This window comes from Benincasa hispida, chromosome 8, assembly GCF_027475165.1.
Source record: "Benincasa hispida cultivar pf3 chromosome 8, pf3_genome.v1.1, whole genome shotgun sequence".
Lineage (NCBI taxonomy): Eukaryota > Viridiplantae > Streptophyta > Magnoliopsida > Cucurbitales > Cucurbitaceae > Benincasa > Benincasa hispida.
The window spans coordinates 48951726-48966303 of record NC_143485.1 but is presented as its reverse complement, the minus strand read 5'-3'; the positions used below and the strand labels follow the sequence as shown (position 1 = coordinate 48966303).

The window sequence follows — 14578 nt, the reverse complement described above, 5'->3', positions numbered from 1 at the left end:
ATTTATTGAATGAGAAATTTTGAACAAATCACAAATTGTCACCTCGTTTCTCAAATTTATGACAAAAATTTAAGACATAAATTGACAAATCCCGATGATACCATGTGTTTTCATCTTGATCGTCAGATCAAATTAATTATTTTGGTTCAATTAAATATGAAGGATTGGGCTAAAGTCAAATTGAGTTAAAAAATATGCTTGGTTTGACCCAAATGACAAATTAGACCCAAATCCAATTAATTGGGTACAAGGATCAGATCTATGGACCAATCAAGCTTAAACCCACAAAGCTCACCAGATTACTCTATAAATAGAGGATTCTCTTTAATTATGAGATCAGAAATTTTACACTAGAGAGTTAGAGAGAATTCTCCCAAACGTATGTGGATCAAGTACTAGAGATTGAACCACATCGCATCAATACAAATACAAAACCACATCGCATCAATACAAATACAAAAAGTTTTCTCTGGAAATCTCTGTTTAATAATATATCAAAAACTATAAATGAAGATGAACAAACATATGAAATCTCTGTTTAATAATATATCAAAAACTATAAATGAAGATGAACAAACATATATCACAAAAACTCACAACCTGAATAAAAAAAAATCACAAATTTGTATATTAAAATATCATAATATCCTTTAAATTGCTCTTTAAATCCAAAATTTAAGAACACGATGATTTACATATCTTTTATTTATATAAATGAAAAGAAAAAACAATTGTACATCTATTACAAAATCTACATTACTTGACACTTGTAGTTTTTAATTATTTCACTTTTCTTTAGAAAAAAGTAAAATAATGACCTTTTAGAAAAAAAAATGTCAAGTAAAAGAGTTAAAAAAGATGGAATTTTTCAGATATTTTCACGCGAACCATTACTTAACAAGTATAGGAAGTTCTTACTTGACATATTTTTCGTGTCAAGTAAAATATAAAAAATAATATTTATTTAATATTTACTTTTTTTTCCTCCCTTCTCGTTTTCATTTCTCTCTCAAATTTGGTTTCCTCCTACCAAAATTATCAAATAAAATATAAAAAATAATTAACTTATTATTTTAAACCAATAAAAAAAAACTTCCCCCTTTCTCATTTTTACTCTCGCAACCCCCCTCCCCTCCCAAACCCTCTAGCCGACTTTCCCTCTCCCAGGCAGCCGTACAACCAACCTCCGTTCGTCACCCCAACAACCCCCCCCCCCCCCCCCCCGTTCGTCAGCCCAACCCTCGCATGCGCCACCTGAACATCCGAGCCCCATGAACCGCACGCCGCTGCTCCGACCATCTCATCATTGACAGAAGTATCAGCTCAACGTCGGATTTCGAGTCACTCAACCAACCGCACCGCCAAATTATGCGAGTCCTCATCGTTTCATCCGCCAGCCCTCGCCGCTCTCCCTCTCCTGTTCCACCGTCGATCTGGCGGCAGTTCTAACCTCCATCAGCAGCCACTCGAAGATCCATTCTCTTTATTTCAAATTTTCTCTGCTTTGGTCATTTTTTTGGTCAACTCTGTGGTGTTGTCAGATTTTTGGTCTTAAATCTTGATGGATTTCTTAGGTTTGAGCTCTAAGGAGCCATTTGCTATGGTGAAATAGGAGATTAATAATGATGGGACATAATATTCGTATTCTGATAATCTTTCTTCTAATTCCATTTTTGTTTCATTGATTTTTCATTTCTTTCTTTAATTTATTGATACTTTGTTGTGGTTTAGTTGCTTTTATGTATGAAATCCTCTGTTTATGTCTAGTTGAATCTTGGTATTTGGATTTTGTTTAGTGAAGTTTTTTTTTTTCTTCTGTTGAAGATGGGTTTTTGAATTTCTCACTTTTTTTTTTCATTATTATGTGGTGGCTGACTGGTTGTTTGTGATAGATTAGTTCAATTTTGTTGGATAAAAAAATCCTTTCTTAATTTCTGTTTGGAATCTCTTTTTCTCAAAAGAAAATTGGGGATCTTATTTGTTTTCCTTTTCTCATTTTGAAGCTATGAACTCTTGAAATAGCTGACCCCGAGAAGCGATGATTCATGAACGACGACATACCCACACATCCCATCACTGTACCTCTTTACACTTGCACAATTGTTTATGGATACTTGGATAGGATAGTTAGTGTTTAGGGAAATTCCTTTAGTGATTTGTTTTGGTTTGTTGTGTTTGTCTGAGCATTCACACTTCAAAAGTTATGTACATGCATGATCTGAAAAGGAAGGCCATACATTTGAATTCCTGAAAAAGGATTAGCACAATGTGGTGTGCTTCTCTATAAATTTAATCCCATGCAACCGTAAGTTTGAAGAAGTATATTTGTTTCATTTCTACAGTGCTCCAATGCATAGATCCTCATCGATTTGAATTGACTGTATTATTATTTTCAGTAAATGTACAAAAGGTCCAATTAAATGCTATCAACAAGGTACTTTGAATATAGGGGTTTTCCTTTTACTACTACTAGAAATTTGTCTTTTGAGTTCGATTTTATGAATGAATTGAGAAATTAAAAAAAGGTTTGGTATCTTGAAAGTATCATGTTCAATCTATTCAACCTTCTCTCAAAGACAAATGAATATGAAAAATGTTGTAGAGAGGATTAGTTGATTTGCTCGTCCAAGTGTTTTAAATGATTTTGCTCTATTAATAACCAATTGCTTATAATTTTGGGTGATGATGCTTTGTGACTTTGATTTAGATTTTCTTTAAAATCTCTTTCCATTGTTGCGAATTGAGGCTCCAATTTTCTGTCAATCTAGTTTATCTATTTAGATGTTTCATTATGTAATGTGAGGTGATTAGAATATATGTTGGAGTTCTCTGACTATCTTTACCGTCTATTTCTTTTTATAATTGTTCCTAACACATGAAACTTCTGTTTAAGCTTGGATTCGTTTCGGGCGTGTTCAGATACTTTTCAGCTAGGTCTCAAGTTATTTTTGGTAAGTTTTCCAATTGAATTTGATGTTAAGTTTGTTTATGGTTTCCATTGAGTGTATGTGTTTAAAGGTTTTTTGGTTTATGTTTATATATTTTGCAAAATTCTAGTTTGTTGTGTTTCCTATTAAGTCTAGGAGAACCATTAACTTGCTGAGTTTATGTTGAATCGTTTATTTGTGCATTTTTCTTGTGCGTGACTTTTTGTCGTTGTTGTATCTTAACATTTATTTATATATTTTGAAATTTGATGTTATCGTCCTTTATTCTATTTTGCAGATTGACTTGCTTAAATATGATTTGCCTGACCCTTAGTTCTCGATCTTTAGACTTCAAAGCTCAATGTATAGATTAAATAATGTACTTTGTTGAGAGGTTACTTATTAAACAATTTGTCACTTTTGTGTTTGTTGAAAGTTGAGTTTTGTATACAAAAGCAATAATTGAGATTTTATTTTGTGCAAGTATATGTGAAAGAAAAATATTGTTGTAATTTACGAGGAGTGTTCATATGAAAGGTCATAGTTGAACATATAGACTTTTAATGAATATATTGAGTTGATAGATCTTAAATGTATAATGTTTATTTAGTTGATATAATTGTATTGTTGGAATACAAGACAAAAAATGAGAATATCGATTGGGGCATTTAATTTGAAGAAAAAAAGACATACTTGACACATAAAAAACGTCAAAGAGTTATTATATATGATATGTAATCAATGTCAAGAATTAATAAACTTGACATACCACCAATGTCAAGTGTATTATCTTTCTTGACATGAAAATTGTATCAAGAAACATTTATCTTGACGTTTTTTCGGAGTCAGGTTATTACACTATACTTGACACTCGAATACTCCTTTTATAAGTGCCAAGTATACCTTTTACTTGACATTGGAAAAACGTCAAGTAATCTAATCTCTGTAGTAGTGATATTTGTAAGCACTAGAGTAAGAACTTTGGAGATTGCATGAATATCAATGAGGAGTAATATATATTTGCAACCAAGATATAAAATAGAAATCTATAAATTATTATCATGGACAAATAAAAAGAAAAATCATAGTATAAAAAGGAAAAAAACGAGAGATTCTCTAACATAACCAATTATAAATATATCAAAGATTTAAATAAAAATAAAAAAGTTTAATCTAAAAAAGAAATAATATTATTAAAAAAATCTACATTTCAATAAATAAAAAACCAGACAAATCAAACCTCAATCTAATTTTCATAACAAAAGAATTAAAGATAAATACAGATGAAACTTGATATATTAAACATAACAGTTTCTTTTTTCTTTGTTTTGGGAGATAATCACATTTCTTTTTATTTGATTGAGTTATTAATCCCATACATATAGGGTACGCAAAAAAATCTTTATCCAATAAAAAATCTTTCAATTCTCAAATAAAAAAAAGACTAAAATTATATGTAATGATCAATAAATTTAATTTAATTGGATCTACAAATGTATCAAAATCCGAGTAACAATATAAATTTTTTATTATAAATATTTATACTGAAATTGACGACCAACCACTAAAATCCTTAGTTCACACAAATTTTAAAACATGTGGAAATTTATAACATAATAATAGAGTAATAAAATTTGAATAAATCATGGTAATAGATGAATGATACGTGAATTCTATGGCAATTCATCCATGTCCATCATTAAAATTTTCAAAATTATGAAATTGAGTGAAACGATCACTAACTTTTTAGAAATCTCGAATATCGTTTTTGGGATCCAACAACTTTTAACAAAGAAATCACCATACAATAAAACTAATTTTATGAAACTTCTTATTCATAAAAAGTTTTCATGGAACTATAAAGAATTGGTTATACTAAAAATTTTAAAATGAAGGGATTGGGAGGTTTTATAACGAAAGAGTACGAGACTTTTTTAAAAAACAGTTATTTAAAGAACAAAAAGTAAGACTTAAAATAAATTTAAGTGAAGAGCAAAAATGAAAATTAAGGAAAAAAAGGGAAAAAAGGAAATTTTGTAAAGAAGTAAGGGCAAAATTGGGTGTTAAAGAATCTCCCCATTTTGTCCTGTTTAATAGATATATATTTCATCCTCTTTAAAGTTGTTAGTTTTGACATAGTTGTATTGAGAAAACCTAATTTTGTGTCAAAATTAAAATGTTCAAGTTCTAAGAGAGTATATATGTATTTGTTAAAACTATGGGAGAATTAGTAAAAGTATACGTATATGAAAAGAATTGTAACATATACATAGACATTTAAGGTATCATTTAGTTGAAAATTAGGTGAATTAGTAAAAGTATATATATATATATATTCATATACAAAGCTTGACTTTTTAAATCATTGTGAAAAGTAGATAACAAATGAAGAAATTTGAGATAGAAGTAGTATCCATAGGTTTAATTTCCAAAAACTAAAACTAAAAGAACCAAATTGTTATAAAGCGGGCCTAAGAATAAAGTTTTTTTTTTTTTTTCCTGTAAGATAAATCTATTTATCCAGACAATATATTTACATATATTATAAATTTTTTATATTAACGTATCGATGGTTTTTTTTTTATGAAATGAGGAAGTTCGAACTTGTGACTAACCTTCTAATCTAGTGGAAGATGCATATTTTATGTCAATTAAACTAACAAAACTTTTGTTAGTAATGTCATGAATTTATACTTATATTTTAAAATAGTAGACTTAAAAATGCACACTTTAAAATTAATGGATCAAGTGAACTATTACTAAAAATTATATCTAAATATATATTAAAGAAAACCAACTTATCATCCTATGTTATCTAATCTATCCTCCATTTTGACCCCTTTTTCATAAAATAATATCCGAAGAAAAATAACATAAAGAAATGTGAGAAAAAAAAGAAAGATGAGAAAAAGAAGGGATCAGACAGAAAGTTATTCCAATTGATCGCCGTAAGGCGGAGAAAGTGTGTTTTTTCTATTTCCTCGAATTAATGGATTTGATTTAGATACTACCTCCTAAACTTTTTTTTTCTTTTTTTCTTTTTATGTACTTTTAAAATGTTTTTCTTTTTTCATATACTTTCAATTTTTATTATTTTTTGTCTATATATTTTTTAAATAATTATTTTAATTTCTCTTGAACTTAAAAAAATGATAATTTTAATCCCTAAAATCAAATAAAAAATGAAAATATCTGAATTAAGATGGTCACTTTCAAAGTACAAAGGTCAAAATGAATCGAAATTAAAATTACAAAATGAACCAAAGTTGAAATTATAAGGACTTAAATGAACATTTTAAAAGTAAAAAAGCTATAATAAACAAAAATAGAAAAATATAGGGACCAACATAATTTTAAACCAATGGAATTTTAGTGTTTTAATTCATGCTAAAAAAAACTTAAATTAGAAGTTTTGCTCTCACTTTATTTCTATTTTTTAAAAGGTACTTTACATTTTATAAATCTAGGAAAATTTATCCGGATGGCCCCGAGGTCCACTTGAAATTTGGCCTCACTTTTACAAACAAATAAAATTTTGCCATTTGTTGATGTCATCACTTGTGAATTTACCACTTTAACTATTTTTTCTCCTCCCTCCCTCCCCCTCCTCTCTTCTGTAGCACTTTTTCCCAAATTTTTCTTATTTTCTTCTTCTTTTATTCTCTCTTTTTTGTTTCTGGCAATTTCTTTCATTTATGCTGTCCTTTGGGGTTTTTTTTTTCTTTTTCGACGATTTCTATTTATGTCACATTTTTTTATTTTTCTTTCTTTATTCTTCGTTCTACAATTTTTTCTCGAAGAAAAAAGTTGCAGGTGTGTTTGATGAAGAACAAGACGAAGGATAGAGGAACGAGAGCGAAAAACGAAAAGTGGGAGCAGAGAGCAAGGACCAGGAGCGAGAAAATGAGATGAAGAGTCTGAACAAATGAAAAGAAAAATGGAAGAAAAAAATGTTGTGTCTTATGAGGATCAAGATGAAGGAGCGAGAAGTGGAAGTAGGAGTGAGGAGCTAGAAACCGACCTTCACATGTGTTTTGAGGTCAAATGAATACTTTCACATATAGATGATATTAGTACGAGATAAATTTCGAGCATTTCTTTAAGTGATACCAAATTTTGAAAGTCTCCTAAATAGGACCATCATACAAATTCCTCATAAATATTCTCCCGCAGCCCCCAACAAGGTTGAAATTTTGGTTAGGTGCAGTCCATCAGACATTATATGAAAACAAAAAGCACTATTTTTAAATAAAATAAATTCTTTTATTTACTATATTATTATTACATGGTAGGTACAATAACATTTCTTACACAAATCAGATGCGTTTTTAATGAAATTGAAAAAACTTACCCCCAAAAAAAATATTATGAAAAATAAATATAGTTTTCAAAAAATAGAAGATAAAAAAGAAAATAATTGTGCCTTGATTTTCAACACATTAATTACAATTTAAGGACAAAAATAAAACTTTTTTTTTGCAAATATAAATATAACCATGAAATAAGACAAATGACATCAACACTAACCATTTTTTTTTTCAAATCTAAATGTAACTCAAAATATAACATAAAACTTGAGTCTTTTATTAAATTAAAATCAAAGTATAATTTAATCATAATGTATATTCATACCATCAGACCGAACATAACTCAATTAACATCCAAATACATTGATAACTACGAAATTTATGTAAAAAAATTATATTTGTACCATTGAAATTTAAGGGTACAATTAAAATATATTTTCAAATGTCTAATTTTTTTAAATAACAATCATTTTAGAATGAATGAAAATGTTGGGAAGTATTCAAAATAAATTTTCAATTACATTTTAATTCCTCTTTATAAAAAATGGTTAAATAAAAATGTTTTTTTTTTTTTTTTTTTTTTTTTTTTTTTTTTTTTTTTGCTGAAAAGGGGTCATAAATTTCTAGAGTCATTTGTGGTACTTAAAAAAACTATTTTGTATATATATAATAATGACGAAATAAAAGGCTTTAGAATATCCGTCATTAGGTGTTCAATTTTGACTAGTTAATTCCCCAATTTTAAGCGTCTTTTTAGTCCTTCATTCTTGCTATTGCATTGCGCCACCAACCACTGCTTCACCAACCTTTCTCCTCGGCGGACGCTCCGAGGCTTTTCTCTTTTGCTTCGTCCTCTTCTCCGATCTCAGATCTCGAGCTCAAGCCTTCGAAATGCAGAGCTCTGCCGTCACCTTCTCGCCTTCTCTTCCTCTTCTCAAGCCTCGCAGGCCTCATACTTCCTCCTTCAGCTCTGGATGTAACTCAATTCGGTTATCTTCTTCGTCTTCCTCAAATTCCAGAGATCTCGGAGACCTGAATAATGTTGGCCTCCCTTCCTCCTGGCCCCGGCGATCTTGGGCTCTGTCTTCGTCTCCTTTTTCATCATCGAAACTCCGCCCATGGACCGGTGTGCCCTTGCTTGCTTCGGATTCCGATGCGAGTCATTTCAAGGTTCAGGCCACTGCGGTGCCAGATAGCTCAGGGGAGGCCGCGAGTGCTGGCGGAAGCCTAATGAAAACGTTGGAGCTTGGGTTGTTGTTTGGCCTCTGGTACCTGTTCAACATCTACTTTAACATCTACAACAAGCAGGTTAGGTGTCTTCTTCTTCTTCTTTGAAATTTTACGGCGTTTGTGCATTTTGTGTGGAACGGTTGTTAGAATTCGTAGTTATTTTGATCGATTTGCATGAAATGCCTGTACCGCGAGAAACCGAGGCTTGACAATGTTCCGTATATGGATCCTTTAGAGAAAAGAAAGTTATTCTTATGCTTAAATTATCTTCATAATCAATCAAATACGAACGAGCATGGTGTTAGATGTGTTTCTTTTATTATATTCAGTATTTCTCTTGATCAATATTCTTGTATGAGGATTTATCCAGGACTCTTTTTTATACGATACTGACGCCAAATTTTCCCGGTCGCTTCCGATAATTTCATATTTCAACGAGGCAGATAAAGAGTTGTTTCCATGAAGATGTAAAATCAAACTCCCATAGTAGATCCGCATGAATGTGATATTTTAAGTGGAGGCCTCTTTTCTTTTATTTTTACTTTTATTATTTTTTCATGAGAAATAAAAGAAGGCAGAGGAACGATTAGGTATGATTAAGCTCTTGCTGGTATGTTGATACTTGAAAGTCGTATAACCTTCAGAGCAATTTTCCGTCTGCAAAAAGTTGTAATCAGCTGACTTCAAAATTAGATCCTTGGCGTCTGATTCAGTAAATTGCTCCTTCAAGATTTCGTGTAACTCTTTTACATGCTCATTCATTTCAACTTTCAACTTGCTTTATATCGATCAAGATGAATTGAAATGCTAGCCTCTTTTGGAGATGAGAACCCTGATAATTATCTGACACTACTTGCTCACAGGTTCTCAAGGTGTATCCGTTCCCTGTAACTGTCACTGCAGTTCAATTTACTGTAGGGACTGTACTTGTTCTTCTCATGTGGGGACTCAATCTCTACAAAAGACCAAAGATTAGTGGTGCTCAGGTAATCAGTATTTTTCCCCCTTTCAGGTTTTAGGAACCTTGTGGGTGTGAAACTTGTTTTGAGTAATGAATTTTCATTGAGGCAACTGTTTCCCATTCAATTTTTTTTGTTACGAGGTTCTGACTTCTTTAAACTTAAGCAGCTTGTTGCTATTCTGCCATTGGCATTTGTTCACACATTGGGAAATCTTTTCACAAATATGAGTCTTGGGAAAGTGGCGGTATCGTTCACTCACACAATCAAAGCTATGGAGCCATTTTTTTCAGTTGTCCTGTCAGCCATGTTTCTTGGAGAGGTATACGTACACTTGGTTACTCCTTATTTAATTATTTATTTTTGTCCACGTGTTTATGCTTGGCCAAAATTAGAACACAGTTAGCCCTGAATTTCAGCGATTAAAAGTGCTAGTGCTTTCTATGCTAGAGTTCTAAGCATTAACCTTTTAAAATCATGAGAAAAATGTTGGTGGTGTCTTAACTCTGACGTTTGTATTTATGTCCTTGAAGACTCCTACTCCCTGGGTCGTTGCATCCCTTCTGCCAATTGTAGGTGGTGTTGCATTGGCATCTGCCACTGAGGCCTCCTTCAACTGGTAAGTCTGAGTGATTTAGTTTATTATGTCTATATTCATGTCTACTGTTGTAAGTAGATGACAGAAAATGGATTATTTATGCAATTTCTAACATATCGTATTTCTTGCAAAAGGGCTGGGTTTTGGAGTGCAATGGCATCCAATGTGACTAATCAATCTCGTAATGTTCTTAGCAAAAAGGTCATGGTGAAAAAAGAGGTAACCGCTACAGATGCATATTTCTGATTACATTTGTTGCTTCTGTTAGCAGCTTTATTGATTTGAAACTCATGTTCTACATCTAATGGAGGAAAAAATATTGTTCATGGCGAACGTGTCTTTGCGGGAATCTTGAAAGTAACAACATTTTGTTATTGAAACAGGAATCAATTGACAACATCACCCTCTTTTCAATTATAACAGTCATGTCCTTTTTCTTACTATCCCCTGTGGCCATCTTCATGGAAGGAGTCAAGTTCACTCCTGCATACCTTCAATCAGTTGTGAGTAATTCAATAAGCAAAGCTCGGTCAAAGTTTCCTGTAGTTTTATATCTTGATCTTCAATGTAATTTTTGGCATTACAGGGATTGAACATGAATCAACTATACATTAGGTCTCTTCTTGCTGCCCTTTGTTTCCATGCTTACCAACAGGTAAGATTTCTAATTTAACTAGTGGAGTTGGATTGCATTCCAACTTTCTCCTAAACATGTACCTTTTTCATATAGTTCTATTTTTATTTTTTAATTTTAATCTCTACATCTTCAACTAATATGACTTTTGGAAATTAAAAAAAACTAATATGCTGCATCTGTGGAGAAAGTATCCGACATTTGGATAAAAGGAATATATGTTGTTCTCTGCAATATTGAGAAAATTTGATGTGTAGTGCTGAGAACTTTTGGTGTAGTTCTGATCTAAAGCATGATGAAATTGAGGCACTTGCAGTTTTTAAACTTTTACCGTACCTCCTGCTCATTCATTTTTCACATAAAGGGTGTTAACTTACGGCTTCTGAGATGACTTTTGTAGGTTTCTTACATGATATTGCAAAGAGTATCGCCTGTTACCCACTCAGTAGGCAATTGTGTAAAGCGTGTTGTGGTCATCGTGAGCTCTGTTATCTTCTTCCAAACACCCGTTTCTCCTATCAACTCTATTGGTAATATTGATTTGCTTCAGTCTTCTGTTTGTGAATATGTGTGTCAAACACTTGTCGATGCATTAAAATACTTGTTCTTGGATCAAATGCAGGCACTGGAATAGCTCTTGCTGGGGTTTTCCTGTATTCAAGGGTTAAGCGCATCAAAGCTAAGCCGAAAACGGCTTAAAAATCCCCCATGAAATTTTGCCTCGGTAAGTTGGTAGTTGCGATCCATGACAAAAGAAATCCATCAATGATTTGTTTGTAGTTGCAATCCTTGTAGAAAACAAACTGTAAGGCTTTTTGTTGATTTCAGTTTTGTACTATTTCTGTCCTTCAGGATGACTTTTATTCTTTGTGGATAAATAGCCATCTTCATTCCCTCTGGACAGTTGTGTGCCCATTTCAATTCACTAGCATGACCACACGATTCGCCAGCCTTATAAGTAACCACAATATTAGAAATGAAATGCTAGTGAAAGTTTTCAGATTTAAACCCTTTGCCACTTGTTGCAAACTTATTTCACATCTGTCCAATCTCTTCCTTGAACAAACTTAACAGAATTCATTTGAAAGAGTAGTGGGATAACAAATTCTAAAGTAAGAGTTTGTTTGATGTAAGTTTTGTAATTTCTAATTGACGCATGTGATGTGGCTTAAAGATTTATGACCTATTTAGAACCCAACCTCGTGATTTTTTAGGATTTCAAATGAATTTAATGAATTATGTTGTTGGGTAGTGCAAGATAGAGAGATTTTAAAATTTGGAGTGATTTTAACTCCTGCTTTTACTTTAAAAAAAGAATTAAATCACTAATTTTTTACCTTGTCACATTCTAATTTTTCATTAACATATTATAGTTAAAAAGTACATATTAGTAAAATCTTAACTATCTTTTCTTTTTCAGTGATCATCCACACACAAAATCTTGAATATATTTATTTCAAATCATTCTCATTCCAAATGAAATAATAAATTCAAAATCATTTTTCGTTGGGAATTGAAAGTTTTGTGGGGTCTAGCGAAAGGCATTTGAGATCTTTTTGCTTGTCCATCATTATTGTGGTGGTTTGGAATATTCATCGACTGCGTATTTTGTTGTCTGCATCAAGTGTTTTCATTTTTATTCTAGCAACTCTTTTTCCTTCATTTTCATTCTAACAATTCTTTTTAACTACTATAAAAACTTTTTAAAAATATTTTTATATTTTAAAAAATTGATTGCTTAAGAACTTTTTCCGAACCAACTTTTCATCTATCTGTAGATGGACACTCCAACTTATTAAGAAAAATATTTTGGTGTATTCCTAATAGCATCTATCTTTATATTCTATCAAACTATCCAATCATTATTTATCATATGACAATTTTTTTTTCTTATTTATTAAAACATATTTAAATCTTTTTTTATGTGAGTAATAAGAATGAGCTACATAAGGATTGGTGTGTCTGGTCAAAAGTCATTTTATTAGATGGACAAAAAGCTAGATTTTTCTTCTTTTTGTAATTTTTTATTTTTTAAATAATAATAATAAAAAATATCAATTTATACCCCTAAACTTTGGGAGTTGTATATTTAAACCATAAATTAATTATTATATAAATTTAAACCTTGAACTTTGTGGGTTGTATCAATTTAAACCCCAAACTAATAATTGTATCAATCGATTTAAACTCTGAACTTTAAGAGTTGTATTAATTTAAATCCTGAATTTTCATGAATGTATCAATTTAAACCATTCACTGTGTTTCATATGGATAAACACAGTGTAAGACTTGTAATTTTATCAATTAAATCTCTAAACTTACATAAGTTTGATTGAAAAAATATTAAATATTTTGTCTAATATTTTTCAAACTAAATTTGAAATAATATGTAAATTGATACAACTATGAAAGTTTAAGGTTTAAATTGATATACTTGTGAAAGTTCAGGATTTAAATTGATATAATTATAAGTTTGGAGTTTAAATTGATACCACCCAAAATTCAGGGTTTAAATTGATACAACCCCAAAAGTTCAAGATTTACATTGATACAATTATTAGTTTGGGGTTTAAATTGACAAACTCTTAAAGTTCAATGGTAAAAGTTGAAATTTGCCCCAAAAAGATTGATTTACTATTTTGAAGTCAATAATATGTTGTAACGAATTATGAGATAATGTAAAAAAAGAAGAGAAAAAGAATTCACCCTTAAAATTTTGGACGAGATTTTCGACGAGGTTGACACAATGTAATTGTCTCGTAATAATTGCTAAAAAATTTCAATGTCCTAATAAACAAAAAAGATATAAATTCAAAGTACATCTCTCTTATATATCTTTTAGTGATAGATGGCAAGTTTCATCTACTAATTTTTCGGATAACAAAAATTCATCCTCTAGTGAATCAATGATTCACAGTTATGATTACAATTACTTGATTTGTACATAGTATGGACGAGGCTACTTAATTTTTTTTTATAAAAAAGACAATTAAAGAAATAATTCTTAAATCGTAATGTGTACAAATCTCTTTGTAATAAATGAGGTTGAAAATATTTGTTCATAGAAAACATAACAGATGCAGCAATTTAATTTAATTTAATTTTTGGAAGAGAAATAACACATGCAGCATTGGGCAGCCAACTGTGGGATTTAAAATATAATTAATGAAAGAGTGGAGAGTGAAGTGTGAAAGCATTTTGGGTTTATATGATTTGTCCATTCTTTCTACGTTGGTTCGTCTAGATTCCAATCAAACGCCCCCTTTATAATCAATTACCCATTTTGCCAAATTTTTATTTCACATTAGATTCGTTACCATTTTTATATTTTCATCTTCTTCGATGTGAAGATTTGACAGTGATATACTTTTATTAGTTTCTATCACTGATAGATACGAATAGACTTCTATTAACCTTTATTTAAGAAAATTAAAATTTTACTATATTGTGTAAATAATTTTTCTTATATTTCTATTTTTTGAAAATACCTCTATTCTCAAAGCTAATAGAATCTAACTTAGGGAGAATTTTTTTCATTAAAATATCATATAAAAATTGAAAGTAATATGATGCATCATTCTTAACTCAATTTCAACTAGAAAGAAGATACGTACCGAACATACATTTCAACTTTATGGATATTGTTGATAATATTTACAAAATCAATTATTTATAATAAAATCAATAATTTTATAAATAATGTAACTTGTGTCCTTCGATTTTTACATATTACACATTAGTTGTGTCAAAATTCATCAATTTAACGGAAAAAGCTCTTCAAAGATTTTTTATTTTTTTTAAACAATTTCAAAATTCAATAATAAAAATGAAAAGTTCCAAAGTTTGTAAGCATAACTAAAACATACATGTACAGATTCACATAATTTAACCAATAATTATAACATATTTGCTTTTCTTAAATT

At 30.4% G+C, this 14578-nt stretch overlaps 1 protein-coding gene and 1 long non-coding RNA gene across 2 annotated transcripts; both read left to right on the top strand.

The window, feature by feature from the left end:
* Window positions 1-1108: 1108 nt before the first annotated feature.
* On the top strand, window positions 1109-3519 carry LOC150034644 (uncharacterized). The gene is made up of 2 exons (XR_016531100.1): window positions 1109-2951; window positions 3226-3519. It is a non-coding gene; the product is annotated as an uncharacterized LOC150034644 (long non-coding RNA).
* A 4402-nt stretch (window positions 3520-7921) lies between these two features.
* CUE1 (Glucose-6-phosphate/phosphate translocator-like protein) lies at window positions 7922-11663 on the top strand. Its single transcript, XM_039039427.2, has 10 exons — window positions 7922-8542; window positions 9328-9450; window positions 9593-9745; window positions 9957-10042; window positions 10156-10240; window positions 10405-10524; window positions 10608-10676; window positions 11056-11185; window positions 11278-11379; window positions 11508-11663. Exons 1-9 carry the CDS (start codon window positions 8126-8128, stop codon window positions 11352-11354), a joined length of 1260 nt encoding a protein of 419 aa, XP_038895355.1. The 5' UTR covers window positions 7922-8125; the 3' UTR covers window positions 11355-11379; window positions 11508-11663.
* The last annotated feature ends 2915 nt before the right edge of the window (window positions 11664-14578 follow it).